The sequence below is a fragment of the Cervus elaphus genome, chromosome 20, assembly GCF_910594005.1.
Source record: "Cervus elaphus chromosome 20, mCerEla1.1, whole genome shotgun sequence".
In the NCBI taxonomy this organism is placed as follows: Eukaryota; Metazoa; Chordata; class Mammalia; order Artiodactyla; family Cervidae; genus Cervus; species Cervus elaphus.
In genome coordinates this window covers 66,129,587-66,155,266 of record NC_057834.1, presented here as the reverse complement: position 1 = coordinate 66,155,266, position 25,680 = coordinate 66,129,587, and the positions used below count along the sequence as shown (strand labels likewise).

The window sequence follows — 25,680 nt, the reverse complement described above, 5'->3', positions numbered from 1 at the left end:
ACTTAGAGTAATAGCTTATTTGGTATATAAGAATTAAATTAATATTTACTTGCCTGCCCCATTGTGATTAGGAGGTTTCATGTCTGAGAGACTGGAAGATGGAAAATGTTTTCAGTCTGGAAGGCTGATTGGAAGGAAAGATGGGTTGAGTTCCAGGTGACAAAAGGCCCAAAGATGGAAAGTCCAGCAGGTAGTTGAAGATGGGAAAGACTGATGCTGGATCTCAGGTTAAAAGCCGTCTGTTTTCCATGGTGTTATCATTTAATTTATAACGGCAAACTGGTGACTCTATCCTGGAGGGGATGTAAAGGAGTGGAGGGAGGGAGCTGAGCCAGGGTGTTATGGCATAGAGTAAGTTCAAGGAGAATGAAACTGAAAAAAGACTGGACTTAAGGTACCTGAGAATTGAAAGCAAGGTTTGAGAGGAGCAGTTGGAATTGGAACGTAGGGTGCATGAGCTTTTAAATAAAACCAGGAAGTACAGACCACATATATGTTTTGTTCATGTTGGTTCTTTCAGTATCTGCTTTTTAATTTTTTTACTTAATGTCCTGGCAGGGAGATAAAAGGAGGTGGAACTCAAAGCAGTCTAAATAGTGACCTGTTATAAGACTGCTGGTGGCTCAAATGGTAAAGTGTATGCCTGCAATGTGGGAGACCCAGGTTTGATCCCTGGGTCGGGAAGATCCCCTGGAGTAGGAAATGGTAACCCACTCCAGTACTCTTGCCTGGAAAATTCCATGGACGGAGGAGCCTGGTAGGCTACAGTCCATGAGGTCCCAAAGAGTCGGATACGACTGAGCGACTTCACTTCACCAAAGAGTCGGATACGACTGAGCGACTTCACTTCACTTCACTTCATAGTAATTGGAGGGTATTGGCAGGGTGAAGTCACTAGTTATTTGGGTCTCTCTGAATCAGTTATATACTGACCCTTATTCCTGAAAATAATTGAAACTTTAATGAAATAATGAAAATAAAGCTGAACATTGATGTTAATGAAAATTATATTTTTACTAAATACTACTTAAAAAAATCTCAGTTTCTATGCAGATTTTGGACCTCTGAACTTGGCAATGGTGTACAGATACTGCTGTAAACTAAACAAGAAACTAAAAGTGAGTATTGTGCTGGTGTTTATATTCTGATATTAAACTTTTAAACTGTGAAATCTAACCAGTGGGATTGCTATGCACGTACCATTTAGTTAGGTAATCTTGATCTTTGGAAACTGCAGTGAGTAGTTCACCTAGAAGTTGATACTGATCTACCTGACTACCCCACAAAGGACATGTTAACCTCTTTCATTTTTCAGGATCAATGGAAACTTGAGCCATTGGAATAGTGATCTAAGAAAGCAAGCACAAATCCTTTTAGGTTGTTGTTAATGAGTCTATCAAGTTCCCTCCTAGGATGATTTTTCTGAAACCTTCAGGTCTGCTCCTAGATGCTGTTACCAGGCGATAAAAGGGGGCTGGCTCATCATTGCACAGCAGGAGTTCTGGAGCATAGGCTTTTTCTGCCTGATCAAGATTGAAACGTTTGCGTGTTTTTTGAGTGCCGTCTCTGTAGCGTTAATAACCGAGTGAGAATAATGAACTAGCAGCAACAGAGACTGAACTTTACCTATTATGAGAGAATTTGGGTCATACATTCACTGTTCATCTATATGTTTTTATTTTACATGTAGCTTTCCCCCCTCTCAAATTCTAAACATATACGAGGAAAAGTGATATCTATACTCCTAGTTTTGGTAAACATTTCATTGCATAGAAGGAAATATTTATCTTTTTCTCTCACCTTTCTAAATGAGGATCTTAAATAAAATGTTTCAATTTGGAAGGTGAAATCTACACAGCAGATTAAGTGTTAACCACTAATTTATAACACTCAGTTTAATCTTTCTGCTGGGCACAATGTTACTGGTGTGACATAGTACAATGCTTTATACATATTATCTGCTTAGTGGTAATTTTTTTATTTGATTGATTTTTATCCAATTTAAGCATGAAAAGCAAGTCTGTCACGGAGAATTTCCTGTAAAATATGAATTCACAAATTTTTGTCATTTAACTCAAAATGATAAATGGACATGGAATGAAACTAAAGAGATATTTTTAAAGTAAACAAACATATAATGTAAGATCTGTTGTAATCACCTTTGTAGGGAATTGATTTTGAATTTATTGTCTGACTTGAAAATGCATAGTATGTACATTTCTTTAACTGAACCTACTTAACATTTTTCAGAAAAGAAGCTACTCCCTGTAGTTTAAAAGATAAAGTTAAAAAAATTTTTTGATGTTCAGTTTTTTATTTTTAATAAAGTTTTTATAATCACCAAGGAAGCAAATAATATCCCCCAAAGAATTTAATAAAAATATTTAATGGACTTTTAATAGATAAATTAACAAGGATAAGATAACTCATAAATAATTGATATCCTTTTCTTCCTTTTGAAGACCTGGGACTTCACTTCCTTGATTAGTAGTATGTAATTGGTATAAGCTGGGTATTATAATCAACAAAGTGGAACCAGTCTTCTGTGTAGACTGACTGAAGAGAAAGGAGTCATTATTAGGGAAACAAAACTTCTGGTCTGACTCAGTGTTCTATATGTTGTTGTCGTCAGTCGCCCAGTCGTGTCTGACTCTTAGAGACCCCATGGACTACAACACTCCAGGCTTCTCTGTCTCTCACCATCTCCCAACTACATAAAAGTAGATGGATTGAATTAAGATGATTTTTCTATCATATTCTGTACTAAACAGTATGAGTAAGTGTATAAAGGACTTGTTTTGATTTGCTTTCATTTACAAAGCTTTCTTTCAACATTATATAAATTAAATAAGGTTCAGAACAGTCTTCTCGGTTCATTTCGGTGATCAGATAATCTGATGGATGCCTGGAATGAATGACATTTTTAGCTTTAGTGCAGTTAATGGGCACCTTGTTGCTTGCTGAGGGAATGAATTTTAAGTGTTAATAAGTCATGGGTTATCTCAATAAAGCATACCAGATAGAATCTGTTTATTAGAAGAAAAAGATTTGCTTTACCAATTCAAAGCTACAGTCACTTCAGCCTTGTGGAATCTCAGTTTCCTTTAAAATAGGGATTATAGAGCTCTCAGAGAGACGGTTGGGATTATACATGTCTAGAGGTTAGAAAACAGGTTTAAGAAAGCTTTGTGAATTTTGAAGTCCTATACAAAAGGCAGGTAACGTTTGTGAACTCTGATAGAAACTACGATAAAGACAGTTCTTCAACAAAGTTTATGAACACCTTCTCAGTTTCACAGCTATCATTTCCATGTGAGAAAGCTATCTGGTATAATTTAGGAATCTAGATGACCACTGAGTCCAGCCTTCTGGTTTCATAAGTGCAGACAGGGAAGCCCCGGAGAGGCATGTGACTTGCTCAAGGATGCAAGGTAGAGTCGGGGCCAGGTTCCCAGGCCCTGGGCCACATCATTCGTGCTCTCAGCTCCACCGTTCCTGGTGACTGCAGCCTCTGGTTTGTCACCTTCCTGTGGTCACCCACGGCCCAGCCCTGGCTCACTTCCCCTTGCTGTCCCACTGTGGCCTCATGCCTCCTCTGCCTCTTTTTGGCTCCAGTGACTGTTCCTGCCACTCTGGCTGCTTTGCCCCCAGGAACCAGACTCTAGGCTTTCTGAGGTTGAACGTGCCCTCCTTGTTACATGCCTCCCACGTTGTCTCTCTGAGCCTTTTGTAATCTCCAGGCCTCTGTCTCCCTGTTCCTTTCACTCCCTATCCTGTCAGCTGCCTTCTGATGTCCTTGTCTGCAGCCCGTGATCACTCATTTTGATGAGACCTTTGGCACCTTACTTCCATGCCTTTTGACTTTCTCACCTTGACAACTCCCACCCTTCCTGGCAGGTGATTTCATGCACCAATTTACTGATTTACTGAAGATTGCAGTCCCCCGGTCTTTGCCAGCCTTGTACTTTACCCCAGTCATATTGCTGCTCCACACAGTTGCATGTAACGTCTAGTCTGACTGTGAAGTGCCCTTGCCCTCTGATAACCCCTCATTCCTTAAGACCTTGTTCTGGCACCTTCATGTTTTGTAAGCATCTCCTTGTGCTATGAGACAAGGTGGGAGGTGCTGCCTTGTTTTCCCATAATTCTCTGTGCATATCTCTATTATTGATGAGTTTTAATTTTACCTGAAATTATCATTTCAGTTCTAATTTGCACTTTTTAATTGCATCTCTTTTTCTCACTAGACTTTGAGCTCCTAGAGGATAGAGGCATGCATTATAATTTTGTGTCTCCAAGTGTCCAGCACAAGGACGCCAAACACAAAGAAACCTGTTGATCTTATTATGACCCCATGACTTAGACATCCTCTTTTCTCTTGCCTCAAGAAGTTTCAGTAACCTGCCCTCAGCATTTTACATCCTCAGCGTGTACTGATTCTTCAATCATTTGCTATTACACCTTTGCCTACCTTACCCTACTGAAACTGCTCTAGTGACATTGTAAATACCCAGTCTGATGGTACTGACATGGTCCTCAAAGTCCTTTACTTCTCTGAGTAATTGGCACTATTTTAACAAATAACAGCTTCTTAGCATTCTTCTTCTGTGTAATTTCCTAACTCTTTTAGGTGCATTTTATTTTCTACTTTGGAAATTTTTATTTCTCACAATAAAGCACTCATGATTTTTTCCCCTTTCTCTGATACCTTATGTAGATAGGTAATATTTTACAGTACATTCTATTTATCTCAAACCCAAATTTCTTATTTTTTGTATGTTAAAAGATTTTTTTCAAGTTGATTTGAGGTGATTTATTGCTATTTGTGTGTGTGTATGTGTGTGTGTGTGAGAGTATGCATTCTATTCTCAATGGCCTTTGTTTTAATTTTGTGAATTAAAATGGAGAATTATTCATCAAATGTCTGCTTAGATTGAAAAACCAAAACCAGAAACCACCATCACCAGCAGAAACCCTGTTTCTTATTTTAAACTGTATTTTAAAAAGTAAATATTAAGAGTTATACAGTAATAGGTTGTAGTTTGTTATTTCTGCTCAAGAGTTACCATAAGAGAATCAGTCAAAGAAAAAAGATTTAATGAAGTGAGAACAATTTGCAAAACTGTGTACATTATTTAATTTAAAATGTCTTCAATGATTAATAGGCTAGGCCAAGAATTGTTAATCTGATATTTCAAAGAATCCATAAACTCCTGAAATTATATATAAAATTTTGTATGTGTTTACATTTTTCTTCTGATTCATAACTTTTTAATAGGTTCTCAAAGGGATTTTTGGTGAACACAATGCTAAGAACACTGGGCTGGAACATAAGAGCTTCTGAGAAGACTCTGTTAATACAAGACAAAGTAGTGGTATTTTGAAAAGTAAAATACCTTTTTTCATAGTTAACCAGTTAAGAAAATCTTTCAATTACTGATTTAATAATCTGACAGTTTTATAAACATAAGATGGCTGAAATGGCTTGTTCTAAAATAAATACAGTTTTAACTGTTGATTTCACTTTTCGTCAGAGAAAAATAAAACCCCAGCCTGGGGGGAAAAATTCTAAGAGCATTGCTGAAAAAAGGGGACATTTTCTAGGGCACTGATTTTTTTTTTTTTAATACCTGCTCTATGAATCAACAAGACAATCACAGTAATCTTGGGGACTTATTTTTAAAAAGATTTAACAGAATATTGCCAGAAATGTAATTTGAAATGTACAGAATGTCCTGCGTGACCCTTCCAGGGTGAAAGGAGCAGAGGGAGGAGGAGTGGGCATGGTGCGGTGGGTGATTGTGCTAGAACAGTGGCCGCACCGGCAGATGGTGGGGCTCAGCGATGTCCTTGGTGCTGAATGGATCAGTGCAGTAATCCTGTCTGGCAACTGCCGGGAACTCTTGATACAATGATCAGACCACCCTCTTATTACAACTACAAAAACATGTGGAAGGTTTCTTCTTGAGGTTATCTTCTGTTGTAGGTTCATGGACTTCTGGGGGAAGAAAAGCAAGCTACATTCCAGAGAGAGTTCATGTAGTTTTGAAGAGGTATCAGGGGTGCTGAAGCAGTGTTAATGCCCATGGGAGTGATCATACATAGAGTTTGCAAGGCCTGGAGCCTTGATGCCCATTCACAGTCCTCAAGCAAGAAAACCCCCTTTTATAGAGCAACCCCAAATGCCTTCACCTATTTTATCAGCCTGATCGAATAATCTTTATGAGCAACTTTTCTTGACATTTTGACTTCTGCTTTAATCAAGGTGCCATTTAATTGAATGAAATGTATTGGGTTTGAAACAAAATGGACCATAAAGGGACACTGTTTTCTTTTAAAAGAAACTATTCAACCTGCTTTATTTTAGCTCTGAATAAAAACGTAAACCATATTTTGTTTTGCACAGCCAAAGAAAATTTTCAAGAATATCCCTTTCCTGGGAAAGTTGGAGGTAAAACATGTAGAGGTCATGGCTGCTCACAGGAAGACCTGTTCATTTTATCGCTTTTGCAATGGGATGACCACTGATTGCTATGGAGACGCTGATTGCTGCGGCCATTACTGGGCTAGACTAGTCACCTGTAAGAGAATGATGCCTTGGTCACCATGGTCCCTGTGCTGTAATCTACTTAATCTGACCACCATCACTGGCAGAGCTTGCTTGTTTAGGGAAGTGCATGGGCTCTGCTTTTCACTAAAGGGCATATTATCCAGGCTGCACGAATATCTTCTTTACCTCAACCAGGCTGATTCACACAGCTTCATGAAACACCATGTTCTAACCACACGACTTGAAGATTTTACTTTTAAGCATGGCAAGCAACTTGACCAAATGGCTGCGCCCTGAACATCTGTGTCGTTAAATTGGCCATTAACTCTCTTGTTTTTGTGTGTTTTGGCTTTGAGCTTAATTGTATCACCTTTGATTTTGAATGGTTGTGTAGTTTGTCGTCTCCTGACCTGAACTGAAGAAGTGCATGATTTGTGTCTGTCATCATAATCCAAGGATAGCCTGGTGGTTTTGTGATCTGTGTAACATGTCATCATTTTCTCTGTCTCTGAGTTGCCATGGCTTGTTTTTTCACAGTGATCTCATTAGAATGCAACCTTTCACATAGCTTTCCTTTCTGAGATAGAAAATGTCTGCCTGGGGTCAGTATCCTCATTTCCATTTGTGTTTTTCTATGATTGCAGTCATTGTACTTTGGTTTACAAGTACCATCAAACATTTATCTGCTGTATTACATACTCTTATGATGTACATAAGAGTAGTAGAACTTTAACTCTCACTCAGGGAAACAGTACAGGTCTGGAAATTTCCATAGCTTTGCTTAGGTTAATTGATGGATGTTCAATACTGAAGCCCATCTTTTAGCTATTATTTTTTTACGTTGTTAAATGAAACAGTTATTGGATCTGTAATTAAGATCATTCCATTGGTCCTTCCTGTGCTATGAATGCATCCCTAGGTAGTTATTCTCTTCTGTTTGTCATAAGCCTTGGCCAATATTTTCCCCTCATTTAGCATCAAATATTTATTAGACTGTGAGCCTTAAGAGACTGGAGACTGGGGTCCTGCTCCCCTTGTTACCAGGTTGCTCAGTGCTCTGCTTGACACACATCACCTATTCAGTTTGTGCTGAGAGAACCGTTAGAACTTTCTTCAACTGCAGTATCCCAGTACCTAGATTCAGCAAACTGATTACCTGTGGGCTGCTTCCAGTCCACAGACACTTTTTGTGGAGGGAGCATGAATGCTGTTTAAAAATTTTGAATTCATGATCAACATTGCAATTTATGAAAATTTTCATTAACCTATGAATTTCTGGCTTCTTTTAAATATTGTAGCGTCTGATTATGGGCCCAGACTCTTGCATGAGAGCTAGGTCTGCTTTGGGCATACTTTTCTAGTTTGCCAACTGACCCACTTCAAATTCTTGGCCTCTCAGAGCATCTGAATTTGGAACCTCTGGAATTATACCATTTAAAGCAGCTTGGTTACTGAATCATTAAAGGAACTTTTTCCTTAGGTGTTATTAGCTGGAATGTAATAATTTATAAATTGTAATAAATTTTTCTGAGAATCTGGGGAATTGTGTTTTTTATAACATGCTTTAAAAAATCATATGGCATGATTTGGAGTTCCTAAAAGAATTGAAATGTCTTTTGGAGCTACTTGACCAGATGGACAATATGTTAGGGTCCATATAGTACATTTCCAGGTGTAGGGCCTATTCACACATTTTCATGCAGCTTTTTTTCAAGATTTAGGAATATGTTAGTATAGTGGAGTTCAGTCTGTGGTCCCTGGACCAGCAGCCTCAGTATCATTACTGAGGAACTTGTTAGAAATGCAACTTCTTGGGCCCTTCCCTGCTAAATCAGAAACTCAGGGTGGGGTCCAGCAATCTGTGTTTTATTAAGCCCTCCAGGTGACTCTGAACCAGTCTGTTAAGAGAATGAAATACAGCATGATAATATAGTGATAAAATATAATTTAGATTGAAATTTAGCTTGTTTTTTTATTTCTGAAAAGTTTTAAAATTATTGACCAGTTCAATCTGAGAATTATTTAAGTTTTGAACCATGAAACTTGTTATGGCCTTATGATTGAGAATTAAGGTTTACACATGTTATCAAGCTCAGAGAGTTCTGAATTTCTCCAGTCCGCCACACTTGCAGAGAACGTTCAGCTCTCTCTGATTTGACCTTGGAGCTCTGGGTCCTGTGGTAAGCCAGGTCCTCTATGGCTACAGGCTTATGTTCTCTTGGTAAAAGAGATACACTGCTTGCCTGTTACATTGTAGCCTTGCCCAAGACCTCTGGTTTGGAATTTGCTCTGTGTCTGGTCAAACTGGACCACCTCCTGCCCTGTCTTCCTGCTTTGAGAAATGATGGAATATAGCAAGTGATCAGTAAATATTAGGTGGTTGTTGCTGTTATTATAGAGGAGAGTCCACTTAGGTAAGAAGATTCAGAAGGCTATGTATTCCAGTTTCTAGATGGAAATCTACCATATAGTATAAATAGTGGCTGCACCTTATAATTTGCAATGAGTCATGTGCAGTCCTGTTGCACAGCAGACCAACAGTCCAGAGGTCTTAGGATTCCTTCTGTGACATCCTCCCCTTTATATTTAAGACCATATTCATTTGTTTTACTGGTTTATAACTTTACTTTGCTGTTGTACACAGTGTTTTTATAATCTCAAAGCTCTTCATGTAAAGCAGGAAGAATCTGTAATAGAGCAAGGAACTCACTGAAAGCCAGAGGTGATGGTATGATTTAGCAAGTAATGTCCATGAGGGGTTTGGCCAGCCCACTGGACTCTAGAAGAGACTAGCCAGGTAAGGAAGAGGCAACTGTCCACTTTGGAGGCAGGAGGTTCTCTTGATATTAGGGCAGAACTTGAGAGAATACCTACGGGGCTCATTTATAAAACAGAGTCCTATTATTGTCTGCACACTGTACCTTTCTTCTCTTGTGTGGTAAAGTCCTACCATGAAAGTTCTCAAAGGATGAGCCACATGTTCCTCTAAAGGCACTTTAGTCATCAGCGTCTCCAATGGATGGTATTGTTCCTTCTAGAGCAGTTTGATATATAATAGGTAGTTTTTGTGTGTGTGTGTTTTAAGAAAAAGGACATGTTTAATATTTGGAAGGAGGAAACATTAAAGGGTTTGTGTATATCAACCAACTCATGTAAAGCACCAGCTAAACAATTGGCAGAATGTTTTGTTATCCCTGAAAAATTCATGTGAGTACCAGACTATCTCCTCTGTTGAACAGCATTGCTGCTGCAAGACTGGGGCAGGCTGACCCATAAGAGGAAGGCCTGGCTGTGACAAGGAGGGAAATTAGGACAAGGCTTGTAATGTCTAAGATTTTTCTCGGTTGTCCTTCACTTTGAATTAGTTTTGATTCTCTGAGTGAGAACTCAACTCTGCGTGACCTGAGATACTGGCCAAGCTTCACTGAACAGATCGGTTCTTGACTGTAGTGCTTTTGAGAGTTAACTGAGAAAAACACTAGAATTCCAAAATCACTAAGCAGAATAAATACTAGGAGTTTTAAAAATGTCCCTGAAAATCAGATAGAAAACTCTCATTTAAAAAAGTTAGTTATTGTAATATACAGTATGGTGACTACAGTTAATAATACTTACTCTATTGTATATGTGAAAGTTGCTAAGAGAGTAAGTCCTGAATGTTCTCATCACATGAGAAGAAAGTTTTGTGAATAGGTATGATGACAGATGTTTTAAAAAGTCGATTATATTTCCAGCTCATAGGCAGCTTCCAATAGGAGGCATTTTAAAATAGTTTAAATTTCTAGTTAGATTTTATAAAGACTATTCCTTATCTGATGTAATTTCTTAAAGCTTTTAAGGTAAATTATAAAATCCTTAAAATTTTAATTTGTATTATATTTACTTAAAAATTATATGTAGAGTGAAAAGAAAATTTCCTTCAGAATTCTGTCCTCAGTTTCATGGTTCCCATTGCAGGGTGGTGCTCTGCACTCTGTATACTTTAGAATTAGAGAGAAAAGCAAACAAATACAGAAAATTCAAAAACAAGCCAACAGTAAAGACCATTGGCGATAAAAGTACAGCAATATGAGTTTGTCACTGTTGGCAAGTAGATTTGTAAAATAAATGTAATTCCACATTACTTAGTGATAACTTAAGTAGTTTGTCATGAAACCTAAACTCCTAGTAGAAAAGAGCCTCCAGACAGGTAATTTAAACTTCCTCACAGGTGTGTTAGAGAGTCAGGAAATAAAAATAGTGAGAGATTGGGAGCCAGAAGAGCCGAGTCCTGGTGTTCCATCTGACTCATGTTAATGGAGGCCTGGGCTCTGGAAGGCAGTCTTTAGGTGGCTTGGGATTTAGAGACCATAGAAGAAGCTTAGGTCTTACGAGCCTTGATTCTCCTTTCAATAAATAAAACATAACTTGTTGATGGAGATAAATCACTGGCAAAAACAAAGACACAAACAAGAAATGTCAAGTAGATAATATAGTTCCAGTGGAGGAAGCAAGTAGGCAGGTGTCAGGACCATTGATGGTGACCTTGAAGTCTTTAGATAACTTGTGTGCATTAACTCGACTGAAAGGAATTGAATAAAATGTACTCTTATTTTTAAAATGAACTCAAACTTTATTTCATAGGGGTATTTTAGTAAGCTTGTCTGGAAATAAGGACTTTGGTACCAAGAGACTGTCTTAGAGGCAGACACTTATTTTTCAAAGTTTAATTTCAAAGAGCAATGCTATTTTCAGAATATGAGTCTTGGTTATCAAAGACATGCCTGAGTTGGGGTGGTGAGGGTTTCCAGGCTCACAACCATGAAACTATGTTTTCTTTGGTTACATGTTAAAACCAGAATGTTGCAGTTTCACCTTAGAATTGACATCAGAGTTTTGAAAGAGTTTCTTTTCCTTATAGAAAACAGCAGGGTAAAGAAAGGTATATAGTTGAGTTCTTATATTTTTAAGAAGAAAGAAAATAAAGAAAGTGAAGTCACTCCATCATTTCTGACTCTTTGTGACTCCATGGACTGTAGCCTACCAGGCTCCTCCGTCCAGGAGATTTTCCAGGCAAGAGTCCTGGAGTGGGTTGCCATTTCCTTCTCCAGGGGATCTTCCCGACCCAGGGATTGAACCTGGGTCTTCTGCATTGGAGGCAGATGCTTTACCTTCTGAGCCACCAGGGGCTTCCCTGATGGCTCAGAAGCCTCGTTATCTACATGTTTAAAGGGGCTTTCAAAGCAGATATTCTGTGGGTTGTAGTCTGTGTAAAGTATAAAAAGCTGCTTTGGCAGTAGCAATGAATTTATAGATAAATTTTAAAATGCATTTATGTGTCTGATTTTGAGAACCATTTGTCTGTTTTGAAATATGAGGAAAACTAAATAACTGTTTTGAAATATGAGGAAATCCAGCTGTTTCATGTTTTCATTGTTTTATGTTTGAGTTTATTAATAGTTTGATTTTATTTTAATGAATCTTTTCATTTTTACCTTCTTTTCATGTTTAGCATGTATACAAAATACTGTGTTGCTTATTTTGGATTTGTTTTGAGCATGCAGCATATTGCCTGGCAAAGAGCAGTGGGTGCTTAATAACTGTTCGTTTGAATCCATAAATTTAATGTATGACTATTGTGTTAAGATGTTTGCTGACATAATCCTTTTGATGGTTCATCTTTTTCCATTAACCATTTATTTTCAGGTAATTAAATGGGGATTTTTATAGAATGTTAGAAAAAGAAAATATTAATATTGGCACTCTAGTTAATATAGGCATTTAAAATTTTTTAGAGAGGAAAATAGATTGGTTGGCACATTTAAAAATAAATGGCATAATGTGAAAAGTAAAGATAACTTTTCTGGGAGTGAGTGTGCTATGCTAGGGAATGAAAGATGATGAATAAATTTTACATGCAAGATCAAGTGTAAATCTTCAAAATGATTCTGGCTAATAAAGATGGCAATAATTTAATTATTTCCTACTGTATTAGTCTCCTTTCTTGGAGAGAAACATATTTGATATAGTGTCAGTTCTTATATGATGATTGAGCTATAAAATGTCTGAGCTGGTAACCTTTCATCCTGTAATACTTATACACCGATGCCACAGAAATTAAAAAATTGTTAAATGTCACTGATTGTGACACATCTCTGTACATTAAGATGTGACGCATCTTTGTACATTGTTTCTGTGGTCACACTAACTTTTTTTATTCCCTCTTTCTAGTCATACAGTTTATCAAGAAAGAGAATAGTGCACTACACCTGTTTTGACCAACGGAAAAGAGCAAATGCCGCATTTTTGATAGGTGCTTATGCTGTAAGTACTTTTTTCATGATTATTTTCTATAATCAGGCCACTGGAATGTTAACACTGTCAAATAAAATCCAGGACACTTTTTCAGTGGATTTGGGAGATGGTGAAGACTATTAGCAACTTTCAAATTGATCTGGAATGGAAAGTATGGACTGATATTGATGAACCATTTACTCTTGGGTCTTATTTTCTAGTAGCTAATGAGAGAATCTTGGGACTACAACATATAGCTTGTATCCCACAGTTGTATAGGTATTTTATAAAAAGAAAGGATATTTACAGGAAAAAATACATAGTAGAAGATTATTAAAGACTGTTAAGGGTTTCCTCTTGGGAATAAGAGGAAATCTTTGATTGCATGGGGGAGGATTATTATTTTTATTGTCAATCCCTTTATTCAGCTATACAAGTGTTTACAGTGAGCAAGCTGAATATAAATCCTTCATGTACTATAGCTTCCCTAATAACTAGACATGGCTTTTCAAAATTAATCTTGATTAGAAATTTTGTCCTCTGTAAACACTGAAATGTAAATGTGATTTCCACATGAATGTGCTACACAATTTTGGCATGAACACTTCTAGAATTTTCTATACATACTAGGATTGGGCAGGGAGGGGAGAGAGGTGTCCTTTTCCTTCTCATCCTTTGGGAGAGTCTGTGTCTCTAAAGCCTGGAAGCTCACTGCTATGTGACCTTTTTAAGGGCCTCCTTCTGAAGACCTTGATGGAAGGAGGCACCAGCTACCCGACATCAAACTCTGCCACATCAAACCAAAAGCTCTGGGGGAAAATTCCAGCTGTGCTGTTGCAGAGACTGTCAGCTGTTGCAGGGTGTGGGATGAAAATAGTGGCAGGCTGACAGGCAGCCTGTGGTCTGGGGCCTTGTTTCCAAATGGAGGTGCCCAGCTCTGCCCACCGTTTCTCATCAGGATGTGGCTACCAGAAAGCCTTGGGTCATCCCTAGTGGTACCTTTCTTCCTTGCTCCATAGACAGCATGCTCTAGTACTTGGAATCATGACTAAGAATCCGAAACACTGCTTTTCATCCTAAAGAGGCTCTGGGATGATGGGTAAACCACTTTATCCTTCTTAGCTTTACTTAGTTTGCTTATCTGTTAAAAGGGAGGGTTGGATATAATGACCTCTAAGTTTCCTCCCAATTCTGAGGACACTGGTATTATTTGTAGCGCCAGCCAGGCTCTTGCTTTTATTTGGAGAGCATGCATGAAAAGCTGGCAGTTGGCATGAAGGTTCAGTGAAGTGCTGGTAAGCTGAATTAAGCAGGCATGCTTATTTTTCACTTTACCTTTGATGATTGCTATTTATTTGAAACTGATAATTGACACTGTGTATTTAGAATATGGAGAGTCTGTAATAACCTCTGGATTCAAGCCATGTAAACATCGTGTCTTACTGAGGGGTTTTGTCCTACCTTTGAACATGTTATTCATGAGGCCTTTATCACAAGTAATTGTCAGGAAGAGGCCGTCTGCTGCTCCGTCCTTTCCTTCCCCCTCTTCCCCCCCTCCTCTCTTCTTTTTCTTTTTTCTTCCTTAGTGCCTGTCCTTCCTGTTTTTAGTGACATCCTTAAGTTCAGCATGGTACCTTTGGGATTTTGAACGGAAGTTTAGTTCTAACAGATGTGTTGAGCTTGGGGGTAAAATATATCTTCTAATGCAGAAGTGTCCACCACTTGAAAGCAATCAAAGAAGAGGAAAGCAGTCTGGGGAAGTGCTGAGGGCAGCTTGAGCTTGTCTTACAGCTGTTACAGTCCTGAGAAGCAGGGTAATTTTTCATGTATTAGTCATTTCCCAATTGATTTTCTTTTCTAATTTTAGAAATGTGTTCCCCAGGAAGCTTTTGGACACAACACTTAATAAAAATGAAAACCAGGAGTTGCAATCTTTCCTGAAAGAGAATTTTATGCTTTAACTTTGTATTGTATGTGTGCATTTAATTGTTGATTCAGATATTTTAAGAAGACAGTAATGGCATTATACATCTCAGCTAAGTTTCACATATATTACATTATTGCTATTGGGATAAGTCATAATCTCCCGGGGGAATCTTCTTGGACATAAAAGACTTTGACTTTGGAACGGCTGTGTAGTCAAATGGCATGAACTATGTACCTGTGTTTTTTTCAGAGTCCCCAGCAGTGAAGGTGTCTCCCTTTTTGAAATGGTGTTATCATTTTTCTACCAAGGGACATTGACTACTAAAAATATTTTGTACTAAGACAAGACTTTTTCTCTGAGCCCTAGTTTTCTCATTAGTAAAATTTGGTTAGTACCAGGGTTTTCTGGTCTGTCTCACAGGATTATTGTCAACATGAGATATCTAACTCCCTGTTGGATAGCCCCATATCATATATCTAAATGGTATCTCACATTTATTGTGGCACAGTTTTTAAAAATTTATTTTTAATTGGGAGATAATTGCTTTCCATTGTGGTGTTGGTTTCTGTTGCACAGAACCATGAGTCACCTGTAAGTGTACATATGTCCCTCTGTCTTGAGCCTCTCTCCCCCACCAACCCTCACCCCTCTGGTTGTCACAGAGTGCCAGGCTAAGTGCCCTGTGCTATACGGTTACTGCCCATTAGATATCTGTTTTACACTTGATGGTGTATATATATATGTCAACCTTTCTCTCAATTCGCCCCATCCTCTTCTTCGTCTTATGTCCACAAGGCCGTTCTCTTCATCTGCCTCTCTAATCTTGGCAGACATTTTTACTCCTCCTCTCCACAAATCTATATTCCCCTACTCATTGACTTTTTTAGTAAATGAGCTACCATCAGCAGCTTACTAAATCAAAGGACGGTAGTCATTTTGATTCTCGTGTCCCCCACATTGTACTCATCAGTAATTTCTAACTCTGAAGCATGTACCGAGTCGGAATGCTTCTTTCCATCTCCATGGCTATCACCTCGTCCAAGCCACTGTCACCGTGCACCTGGGTGACCACCACAGCTTCATCCATTATCTCCTTTTCACACCCTCGCTTTCCTTTAATTCGGTGGCCACACAATTGTCAGAGTAACGTTCTAAAACTATAAATTTGATCATTATCCTCTTTCAGATCTGTCTAATGTTTGCTCACTGGTCTTGGCATGAAATTCAGCCTCTTTACCCAAAGCCATTAAGATCTTCCCTGATCTAGCCTCTGCGGTCTCCTTACTCTAGATGCCTTTTAATCGTGACATCACAAGCTTGTTCCCACCACAAGGCTTGGTATTTCTGTTCTCTCTCTCTGGAATGTTTTTACCTCAGACATATACATCCCTTCTTCCTTCTGATCTTATATCACCTCCTCAGAGAGACTTTCTCTTGAGTTTTACCTTGCTTCCCCCACCTCCAGTACCCTCTAGCCCTTGATGTTTTATTTATTTATTTTTTACTGCACTCTACTACTTGAAATTATCGGGTCTGTTTGTGTACTTACTTGTTTATTATCTCTTTCCTAGACTATAGAGTAGGGACCTTGTCAGTTTTGTTCATTGCTGTGTCTAGGAAGTGATAAAATATTTAATCAGAAGTTAGGCCCAGGCATTCACTAGTTGAACTGGAAGCTGGCCACAATGGAGCCTTCCTGCTGTGCTGAATCATCGGGAAGTCCAGGGTGGAGGGTGTCCCAGGGCAGAGACAAGGTGGCTAGCAGTGGGGGTGGGAGGGGGCTGCGCTGGGTTATTCGCCGCTGGTATGAAACTGTTTCAGTACTTGAACACTGAGCATCAGTTTAGAACTGTGCCCAGTCGGTGGTAGGTGCTCCATAAATATCTACTGAATGAATGAATAATGAAATGATAAAATATGAAAGAAAGAAGGAAGATAACTTCCTTTGGGTAACTTCAGAGAGAAACTGAAAATGATCAAATTGGATTAATTGGATATAGCTTAAAGTTGTATCTTCCTCATTACTAGAAATATTTGCACTAATGACTGAGCTAACTAACCATGGTCTTTAAAAATGCAGGATCAAAGCAAAGGTTATGGACCAAGGGAAGTGTCTGTATACAAAGTCACATCACTACTTTACTTCTTTTTTTTCTCTTTTGATAAACTTTTTTTCATTTATTTTTATTATGGTGAAATACACATGTCATGCAATTTACTATCTTAATCATTTTTTCTTTGTTTCTTTTTAAATTATTTTTTTATTGAGTTATAACTGACATAACATGATGTTAGTTTCAGAGGTACAACAAAATGACTCAATATTTGTATGCATTACAGTATGATCACCACAACAAATCCAGTTAACATCTGTTGCCATATATAGTTACAAAAAATCTTTTTTTTTTTTTTTGATGAGTCTTAAGCATTTTTAAGTGTATAGTTCAGTGGTATTAGGTCCATTCATATTGTTGTGCAACTGTCATACCTTGCTTTTGAGTGTGACAGCTTGTGCAAACATCATGTACCTGTAGAGTCAGAGCTTTGCTTGTGGTTTCTCTGTTAAACCATGACTTTAAGTATGTCACAGCAGCTTTCTTTTTTGTGTGTTTCTATTTCCTCATCTGTAAGTGAGGGAGAACCTTTTTATGTTCTATCTCCTAGAATTGTCATGAGTATCAAAAAGGAGATAAAATACAGAACATCACGTTCAATAGGAAATCCACAAACCCTTCTCTGTGGGTGATCTGAAAGCCAGAGTTGTTGGAATGATGTGGCCACTGGAGATCACAGTGACACTTGCCAAATGACAGACATCCATTTCAGGGAAGTCCCCACTCATGAAGCATCTCTTTACCCCTTAAGCTGAGCCATTGTGCTCCTTGAGATGGAAGGTTCAAATTTTAAGAACAGATCAACTCTTTTGAAAAGAGGTTTTCCCTTCCAGTACAATACGCAGTGCAGTTTCAGAGTTAACAAGCTTAGATCATTATAGCATCCAAAATACTCTCAAGATGAATTTAAAGAAGATGGCTTTTGAAAAATTATAAGCATGAGTTAGTTAAGTTCTTGCCACATGCTTGAAGACCAAATCCTCACTGATTTTTATACTGTTTTCAGGTCATAGAGGGCTTCCCAGGTGGCTCAGACAATAAAGAATCTGCCTGCAATGCAGGAGACCAGGGTTCCATCCCTGGGTCGGGAAGTTCCCCTGAAAAAGGGAATGGCTACCCACTCCAATATTCTTGCCTGGAGAATTCCATGGACAGAGGAGCCTGGTGGGCTACAGTGCATGGGGTTGCAAAGAGTCAGACATGACTGAGTGACTAACAATTTAAAGATGGCTTTTAAAAAATTACAAGCATGAATTAACTGGTTTCTTGTCACATGCTTAAAGACCAAATCCTCACTGATTTCTATACTGTTTTCAGTTCACAGAACTGTGCTAAAGAGGTCAAGGGGAATTTGCAGAGGCCATGATGATTGAAGGACTGGAAAATAATTCAGGGTTAAAGAATTAAGAATTTTTTCAGATATGTGGAGGATACTTAAACAAAGATGGTAACCACACTGTATGTTCCTTAACACGCTTGTTAAGGTTTCACATTGCTTAGTAAGGGGTCTAATTATGGATTAACTGGGACTGGCCTGACCCAGATGTCATGTCTGAATCAGGGATGACAAAGCTAAGGTTTGTAGACTTTCTAACCATGTCTGTGTCTGCTCTTCACTCTGTAGACTATACTTAAGGCCTTAGCAGTTATATTATACCTCTAAGTCTACTACTAATTGCAAAGAAGCCCTTTTCCCTCTGGTGTAGAGGCTGAGAGCAAAGACTTCAGCTGAGCCACAGCTTGACCTTGAATTCACTTGTTATTTGTATGTCTTGACCAAGTTCTTTAACTCATCCAAACTCCTGCTTTTTCCATCTTTAAAACAGAGATAATAACATCCCACCCAGCATAGTTGTGGTGAGGACTGAGGAGGTCATGCTCGTGAAGGGGTCAGGGCAGTGCCTGGCCTTGCAGCATTGTAAGCACTTAGGAACAGCTGGTGCTCTAGGTGGGAGAGCTGTGTTGCTTTCCAGATTGTTTTCTGAGCCGTTGTCTTACTTCCCCTGAAGAGCCAGGGCTGCTCGCCTCTTTTTGTCTTCTTGTCTTCCTTCCTTTCCATCTATTTCATACTTGATCCTTCCTTAACTCAGTGACACTCATATGGTTGTTACTCTGATGATTACTTGGAATAATTCACTGGAAGGTGTGAAGCTGTGCATATGAGTTTTTTTGTTTTGCCGCGTATGAGTTTTTTTTTTGCTTCCTAGGATGAAGTATACCCTTTCAAAACTGATAAACAGACCAATCACAAGCACTGAGGTTGAAACTGAAATAAAAAAATCTTCCAACAAACAAAAGCCCAGAGCCAGGTGGCTTCATAGGTGAATTCTACCAAAAGTTTAGAGAAGAGCTAACACCTGTCCTGCTCAAATTCTTCCAGAAAATTGCAGAGGAAGGAAAACTCCCAAACTCCTTTTATAAGGCTACCATCACCCTGTTACCAAAACCAAAGATGCCACAAAAAAAGAAAATTACAGGCCAGTATCATTGATGAATGTAGATGCAAAAATCCTCAACAAAATTTTAGCAAACAGAATCCAATAACATATTAAAAAGGTCATACCTCATGATCAAGTGGGCTTTATCCCAGGGATACAAGGATTGTTCAGTATATGAAATCAACTTGATACACCGTATTAACAGATTGAAAGATAAAAACCATATGATCATCTCAATAGATGCAGAGAAAGCTTTTGACAAAATTCATTACCTGTTTACTATAAAAACTCTCCAGAAAGTTGTTTGTATTCTAAAGGAAGAATTTGCCCAAACCAGATGAATTTCTCACTTTTGAGATCTGTGTTCAGGTATTTGTTAGTGCAGTAAATATTTATTTAGCTCTTATGAGCTCTACTAAGCATTGTAGTGAACTCCGGGAAATAAAAAAATAATTAAAAACAAAAAGAAGGAATGCCTAGCTTTAAAATAGGGGAACAGATGAGCAATAAGTAAGTTGGGAAAAGTGTGTAGTAAGTGTCAAATTTGAATAAAAATTCATTCAAAGAGTGTTTTTCCAGCCCTTGTCACACATGAGACCTTGTTCTAGGAGTTGAGGATACTAAGGTGAATAGCTCCCTGCCTTCTCTTTTGGGTGTTGGCAGACCAGGGTCAAATCTGGAGAGATGTGAGAGGGATTAAGGATGACCAGCCCCAGTGGGCCAAGTAGGGAAGGGAGTATCAGACAGGGGGCATGGCATGGAAGGGAGGGTGCCTTTGGTGGTGGTGGTGGGGCAGTTAGGAGGAGATAGAGAATGATTAAATTATTCTAAACATCTCTTTGTAAAGAGGATAATTTAATGAATTCAATCTAAAAATTGGCATAACTACATTATAGAAGAAAAGTAGGAAACTTCTCTTGCAATTACAGCTCTCTAAGCGTAGGCATAATGGCAGTGTAGTTTTGTGAACTGTTTTTCACTTGGTCTGCATGGGGTTACAGAGTCAGACACAACTTAGCGACCAAACAACAACGTGTGTTTTGCCTTTTTTGCTACCTACATGGCCAAATGGAGAAGGAAATGGCAACGTACTCCAGTATTCTTGCCTGGAGAATCCTGTGGACGGAGGAGCCTGGTGGGCTGCTGTCCATAAGGTCGCACAGAGTCGGACATGACTGAAGTGACTGAGCATGCATGCATGCATTGGAGAAGGATATGGCAACCCACTCCAGTGTTCTTGCTGGAGAATCCCAGGGACGGAGGAGCCTGGTGGGCTGCCGTCTAGGGGGTCGCACAGAGTCGGACACGACTGAAGAGACTTAGCAGCAGCAGCACCTGACCAAATAATATTCCCTGTAGAATACATACCATTTTTAACATTTTAGATTCCTTTCAAAATTTTTTATAATGTGACAAACAACTTTCTGCGTTATAAATGCTTCTTTTTGTGGATTTTCATCTTTAGATTGCCACAACTGTGATTAATAGTCTTTTATTTAAAAACAGATCAGCATTAGTTTAGGCTCTTGAAGTATATTACCATATTTAAGCCAGTTTTAACTAAATTTGTTATCAGGTGAACTCTTCAGTGTCATATACCTTGTCATAGTGGGTATTTAAAAATGGTTAGTGTGTGTGTGTGTTTAAACCATTGGAAAACTGTAAACCAGGCCAGCTAACTCTGAATTTGTTTTTGTCTTTATTTTCTGGACCAAGCATGTTCATTTCCTTAATCTCTGACTCATAATTCATCCATAAATTGCAGTTTCAGAACTACTTTAAATTGTCATTAAAAAATTATAGGTTAAACAAATGTTATTTAAAATGTAGGTAAAATTATCAAGAAAAATGTTGGTTCAAAACAAGAAGGTGTTTTCCTTAAATACTTATTAAAATAGTAATAAGGCGGATGTCAGCTACCAGTGTTCTGTCCCCCTCTGTGGCTTCTTAATAGACCTCCCAGGTAGCGTTTCTTCTGCTTACAGAAATTGTGGAGGAAGGGAGGAGTGGTTGGGGCAGGGCAATATCCTGTTTGCGGTTCCTTCCTTTCACAGCCTGATAGGCAAGAATGCTATTGTGAGGGTGCCTGTAAGTGGGCCAGAGAGGCTTTTATCCTTGCAGGCGAGTATTTTTGGTGTCTTTAAGCAGGTCAGTATCCCTAAAATCATACAGCATTTTCAGTTTCAAACTCTTTGAGTTTGGAAATTCTGTTTGTCTTCTGCATGTGGATAGAGCAGTATCATCTTTTTCAATTCTCCTTGCATATTTCATTTAGCTGTGGGCTAGAAAAATCAGCAGTTTGCTTTTCACTTGTGGAAGGTTTGATTCTCAAGTTTAACTGAGTATGTCTTTTTAATATTTTTTTTTCTTTCTCCTTCTAACAAGTTTCCTTTGTGTTGTAAACACACACACACACACACACACACACACACTGTATTTAGGACTATACATTTCAGGGCTGATACTATGTCTGCTCACCCAGTTTTGAATCCTATAGTCTTGAAAAGACATATACTTTCTATCTGAAAATCTTGTGTCCATTTGTTTCATTTACATAGTGAATTAAGGGGATATATATTTGTAATGTAACAGGGAACTTTGTTTTGTTCCCACAACAGCCCCAGAGTCTAGAATAGTGTCTGACATATCCTAAGTGCTCAATAAACACTTACGTGAATGACTAAATACTTAATTGATAAGCATTAGTAACATTGGATAATGTTAATTGGGGTAGATGGATAATGATGTACATTGGATAATGATAATTTATCCAATGTGGGATAATTTATCCAATCGTGGGATAAATAAATTATGTCCCACGATTCTTGAAAGTTTGATATGGAGCAATTAAAATGCTTGAGTGCTTAAAAAAAAACTATGAAGTCAGTACTAATTATAGAAATAACAAGAATCACAGTGTTTTGAGGCGTTTTTTAAAGTTACTGAGTAAAATAAGATGTTTTTATAGGTCTCTAAAATTTTAGAATTGAAATGGACTTTATTAATATATATTAACATTTGAAATCAGTGTTATGGGTGATAGTCTTCATTTTTAACCCCAGCATTATTTCTGTTTTTCTCAATAGGTGAAAATCCCTATTTATGCATATAAGTAGTTGTTTAAAAATGTCAGACATTTTTAAACAGTTATCCTTGTACTCCCGACATACTTTTCAGTAAGAACTAACTCAAAAGCTCAAGAAAAGAATACTGGAAAAATTTTCAGTTAGTTGCATTAAAAAACTTAACTGTTTTTTTATGAAAGAAAATTAGGAAAGAAGCACTGAAAGCCCCTGAAGACATTATCTGTTACATCGTGTGACTTGGTGCTAAAAACACCCAAAGACTCAATTTGCAGAACCACTGAAGTATCTCTGTAAGAAACTAAAAAAAACTGCTCCAGTATTGCTTTCTCGGATGGAGAAACTAAGCCCAGAGAGGTCAAGTGTCTTGCCCAAGGTCAAATCCAGTTAGTGAAAGAGAAAGACTAGAACCTGCCCCCAAGTTCCCAGTTGGGGGTATATCCCCTCACAGCAGGAAGCTGAGCAGTGCCAAGCTTGGAATAATACTGTCTCTGAACTAAGTGAAAGCGAAAGCGAAAGTCACTCAGTCCTGTCTGACTCTTTACGACCCCATGAACTGTACAGTAGTCCATGGAATTCTTCAGGCCAGTGCTGCAAAAGAAGCAAAGCAGCGTTCAGTGTGGAAGGGTAGAATTTTTCCATTGGAAAGCAGCGTTTCAAATACACTGGTCACGCAGTTTCTCTTCCAGGCAGCATCTGAACTTTAATTCTGGCTGATGGAGCTAACACCACATGTTTGTGTACAAACCAGGTGAAACGGCAGTTTTCTTCACATTTGCGTTAGTGATGTCTGTGGATGTCCCCAAGTAGTTCAGAGTGTCAGGAGTGATAGAGACACAGGAGAACCAAAGAGTGACATGACATAGTTTAGGCTGATATTCAGGACTGGGTCTTTTAAACTTTTTTTTTTTTACTATAGTCCATAGTAAGAAACATATTTTATATTGCAGCTTAGTTCACACACACACACACACACACCATTCATATGAATAATTGAAACAAAAGATTAATGAAACAATTCTTACTTTACGATGGGTGAGGTATACTGCTGTTTTATATTCTGTCCTAGTTTAATAAAAAAAAAGAAAAGTCTTTATCCATTAAATTGATTTTGTTGCTCACTGCCATTGGAGAATCTGTGCTTAGATCTGAATTACTGTGCTTACTGCTTACCGTGCTTAGATCTGAAATGTGTTTAGATGTTTTTTAGGGCACTGATTTTGGCATTGAATGTGCAGGTGATTGTTTGGCCCATCTGGGTTAGCCTTCAATTAAAATGAACAGCTTAAGGAGATCGAAAGTGTTCTGAACTTCTCAGAGGCTCCTCTCTAAATATCAAGATGTACTGCTGGCTCCCACATGGTTTTCATTCAGTTTCTGCTTGATCGTTAGAAAAATCTGAGTTTGGTTTAAGCCCTCAAATAATACAATTTATCTTTTCATATCGCACTTCCATTTGAATCTCTCTGTTTTCCACAAACTCTTCTCCTACACATCCCTTTCTTCCTGGTAGTCCAAATGTGCATTTATTCTTTGGGGACAACCTTGAATGAGAAACGCCTGTGCTTGAGTCAGCCGTGGGGGCCCTGAGGATCCAGCAGTGAGCCTGCCTCTGGCTCTGTTATGTGAGTGCCTGTCCAATTTAATTTATAGATTTGTGCTCATGGCTTATAATACCCCATTGACCTCATGATGTCTAATCTTAAATCTCAGGTTTATAAGGGTTTTTGAATGCATACTTTTTTTGTAATGTGCAGTTTCACATTTATTAAACAACACATGCAGCATGCGGATTTGAAGATGGATGAAGGTACTTTGACTTTTAAAAATTAAAATACATTTTAAAATTAAGAAATCAGATGCACATTATAAGATAAAGATAGAGCTAAGAAACAGACTGAAATACATGAATATTACCCAAGAGACATTCTCCCACTTATTTTTTTAAAATGTTCAGATAATCTATATAAAGAATGCTTTATTGTTTAATATATATAAACATTATTTTTAGAGTTATAGAAATTCTTTTAAGGAAATAGTTTTAGAATGAAAGTATATTACAGATCCACCAATAAAATGTCTCAAATCTGTCAGTTTATGTATTGATGAGTTTAACTGTTTACTTATTAAATTTAGATACAAAATCAGCATGCTGAACTCTGCTGCACTTCTATGCACTAATAATGAACTGTCAGCAAGAGAAATTAAAGAAATAATTTAGAATTTAGCTACTTTAATTTTTTATTTTACTCTCAGAAGTGTCATCCAAAAAGCTTAAATGATCAATTTAAAAAAATAATAACTCTACAAGATAAAAATAACACAGATTATTGTTTTTTGTGAGTGTATACCTACACTCACAAAATAACGGGAAGACCTAAACTTACTGACAGATGAGAGCTAAAATGGCATATAAGATTTAGTTTTTCCTTCTGTTTTTTGATGTTTAAGAATTTTGGCTTTATTTAAATATACCTCAAATGATGTTTTCCCACATATATCTTATTAAAAAAAATTTTTTTACTGTGGTGAAAGTCACATAATATAAAACATATGATTTTAACCATGTTTAACTGTACAGTTGAATGCATACTTTTAATTTATATAAATTTTATTTCAAGACTTTTTTTTCTATTTGACATAGTGAATAAAATAGTGACCTTTCCCCTAGTACGGGCAGTGAACTAATAAACCAAAAGCGCTCTCCATATGTACTTTCTGAAATTTTAAATAAAAGAGGAGCTACCTGCAGCTCCTGTTGAGGTTGCTGTGTGCTGAGTTATTCTAAAGATGCTTATGCCCCAAATATGGTCACTGCTGCCATAAACCTAGACCGTGTCCGTGCCGGCAGCTAGGTCTGTTAGCGGCTCTCTGTCCCTGGATCTTTCTCAGTTCTCTCCTCTACTGCGCTCTGCCTCAGCCTTGTTTCCTGGGGCCTACCCCCTCTCCCCTTCGTAATAAATGCTTGTCGGGCTTTTAAATTTTCATTATGGAAAACCAAGCTTTTATGGTGAGCACCTAAAACCAGCGTTATGGTTAGTCAGCAAATCCCGGTTAAAGTAAATAACGGGCAAAGAAAGTCTAACTTCAGCCTGAAAGAAATATTGAGTTGCTGCAGTACCTCAGAGAATTATTTAATAGGGGAGAAACATTTATGGTTCATAGTTTCAAATTAATGAGCAGACAGACAAGCCTTTCCATGTGAAGCTACCTCCTGTAGGATGAATCAGACTTTACAATTCTTTCACAAGTGGGTGTGTGAGTCAATTAGTGGGGCCTACTTTGGGAAATTTGT

The 25,680-nt window shown here is 38.0% G+C and overlaps 1 protein-coding gene across 6 annotated transcripts in view; it reads left to right on the top strand.

Annotated features, from left to right (window-relative positions):
- The window catches only part of CDC14A (cell division cycle 14A), a 179,865-nt gene that overhangs the window by 22,041 nt on the left and 132,144 nt on the right, over positions 1 to 25,680 (top strand). For 3 of the 6 annotated variants that reach the window (XM_043876111.1, XM_043876107.1, XM_043876108.1), the window contains exons 3-5: positions 1,043 to 1,118; positions 6,407 to 6,451; positions 12,761 to 12,853. In XM_043876111.1, the coding sequence (XP_043732046.1) occupies positions 1,043 to 1,118; positions 6,407 to 6,451; positions 12,761 to 12,853 (214 nt within the window). The remainder of the gene's footprint in view (positions 1 to 1,042; positions 1,119 to 6,406; positions 6,452 to 12,760; positions 12,854 to 25,680) is intronic. The other 3 variants (XM_043876112.1, XM_043876109.1, XM_043876110.1) reach the window with 1 other exon arrangement.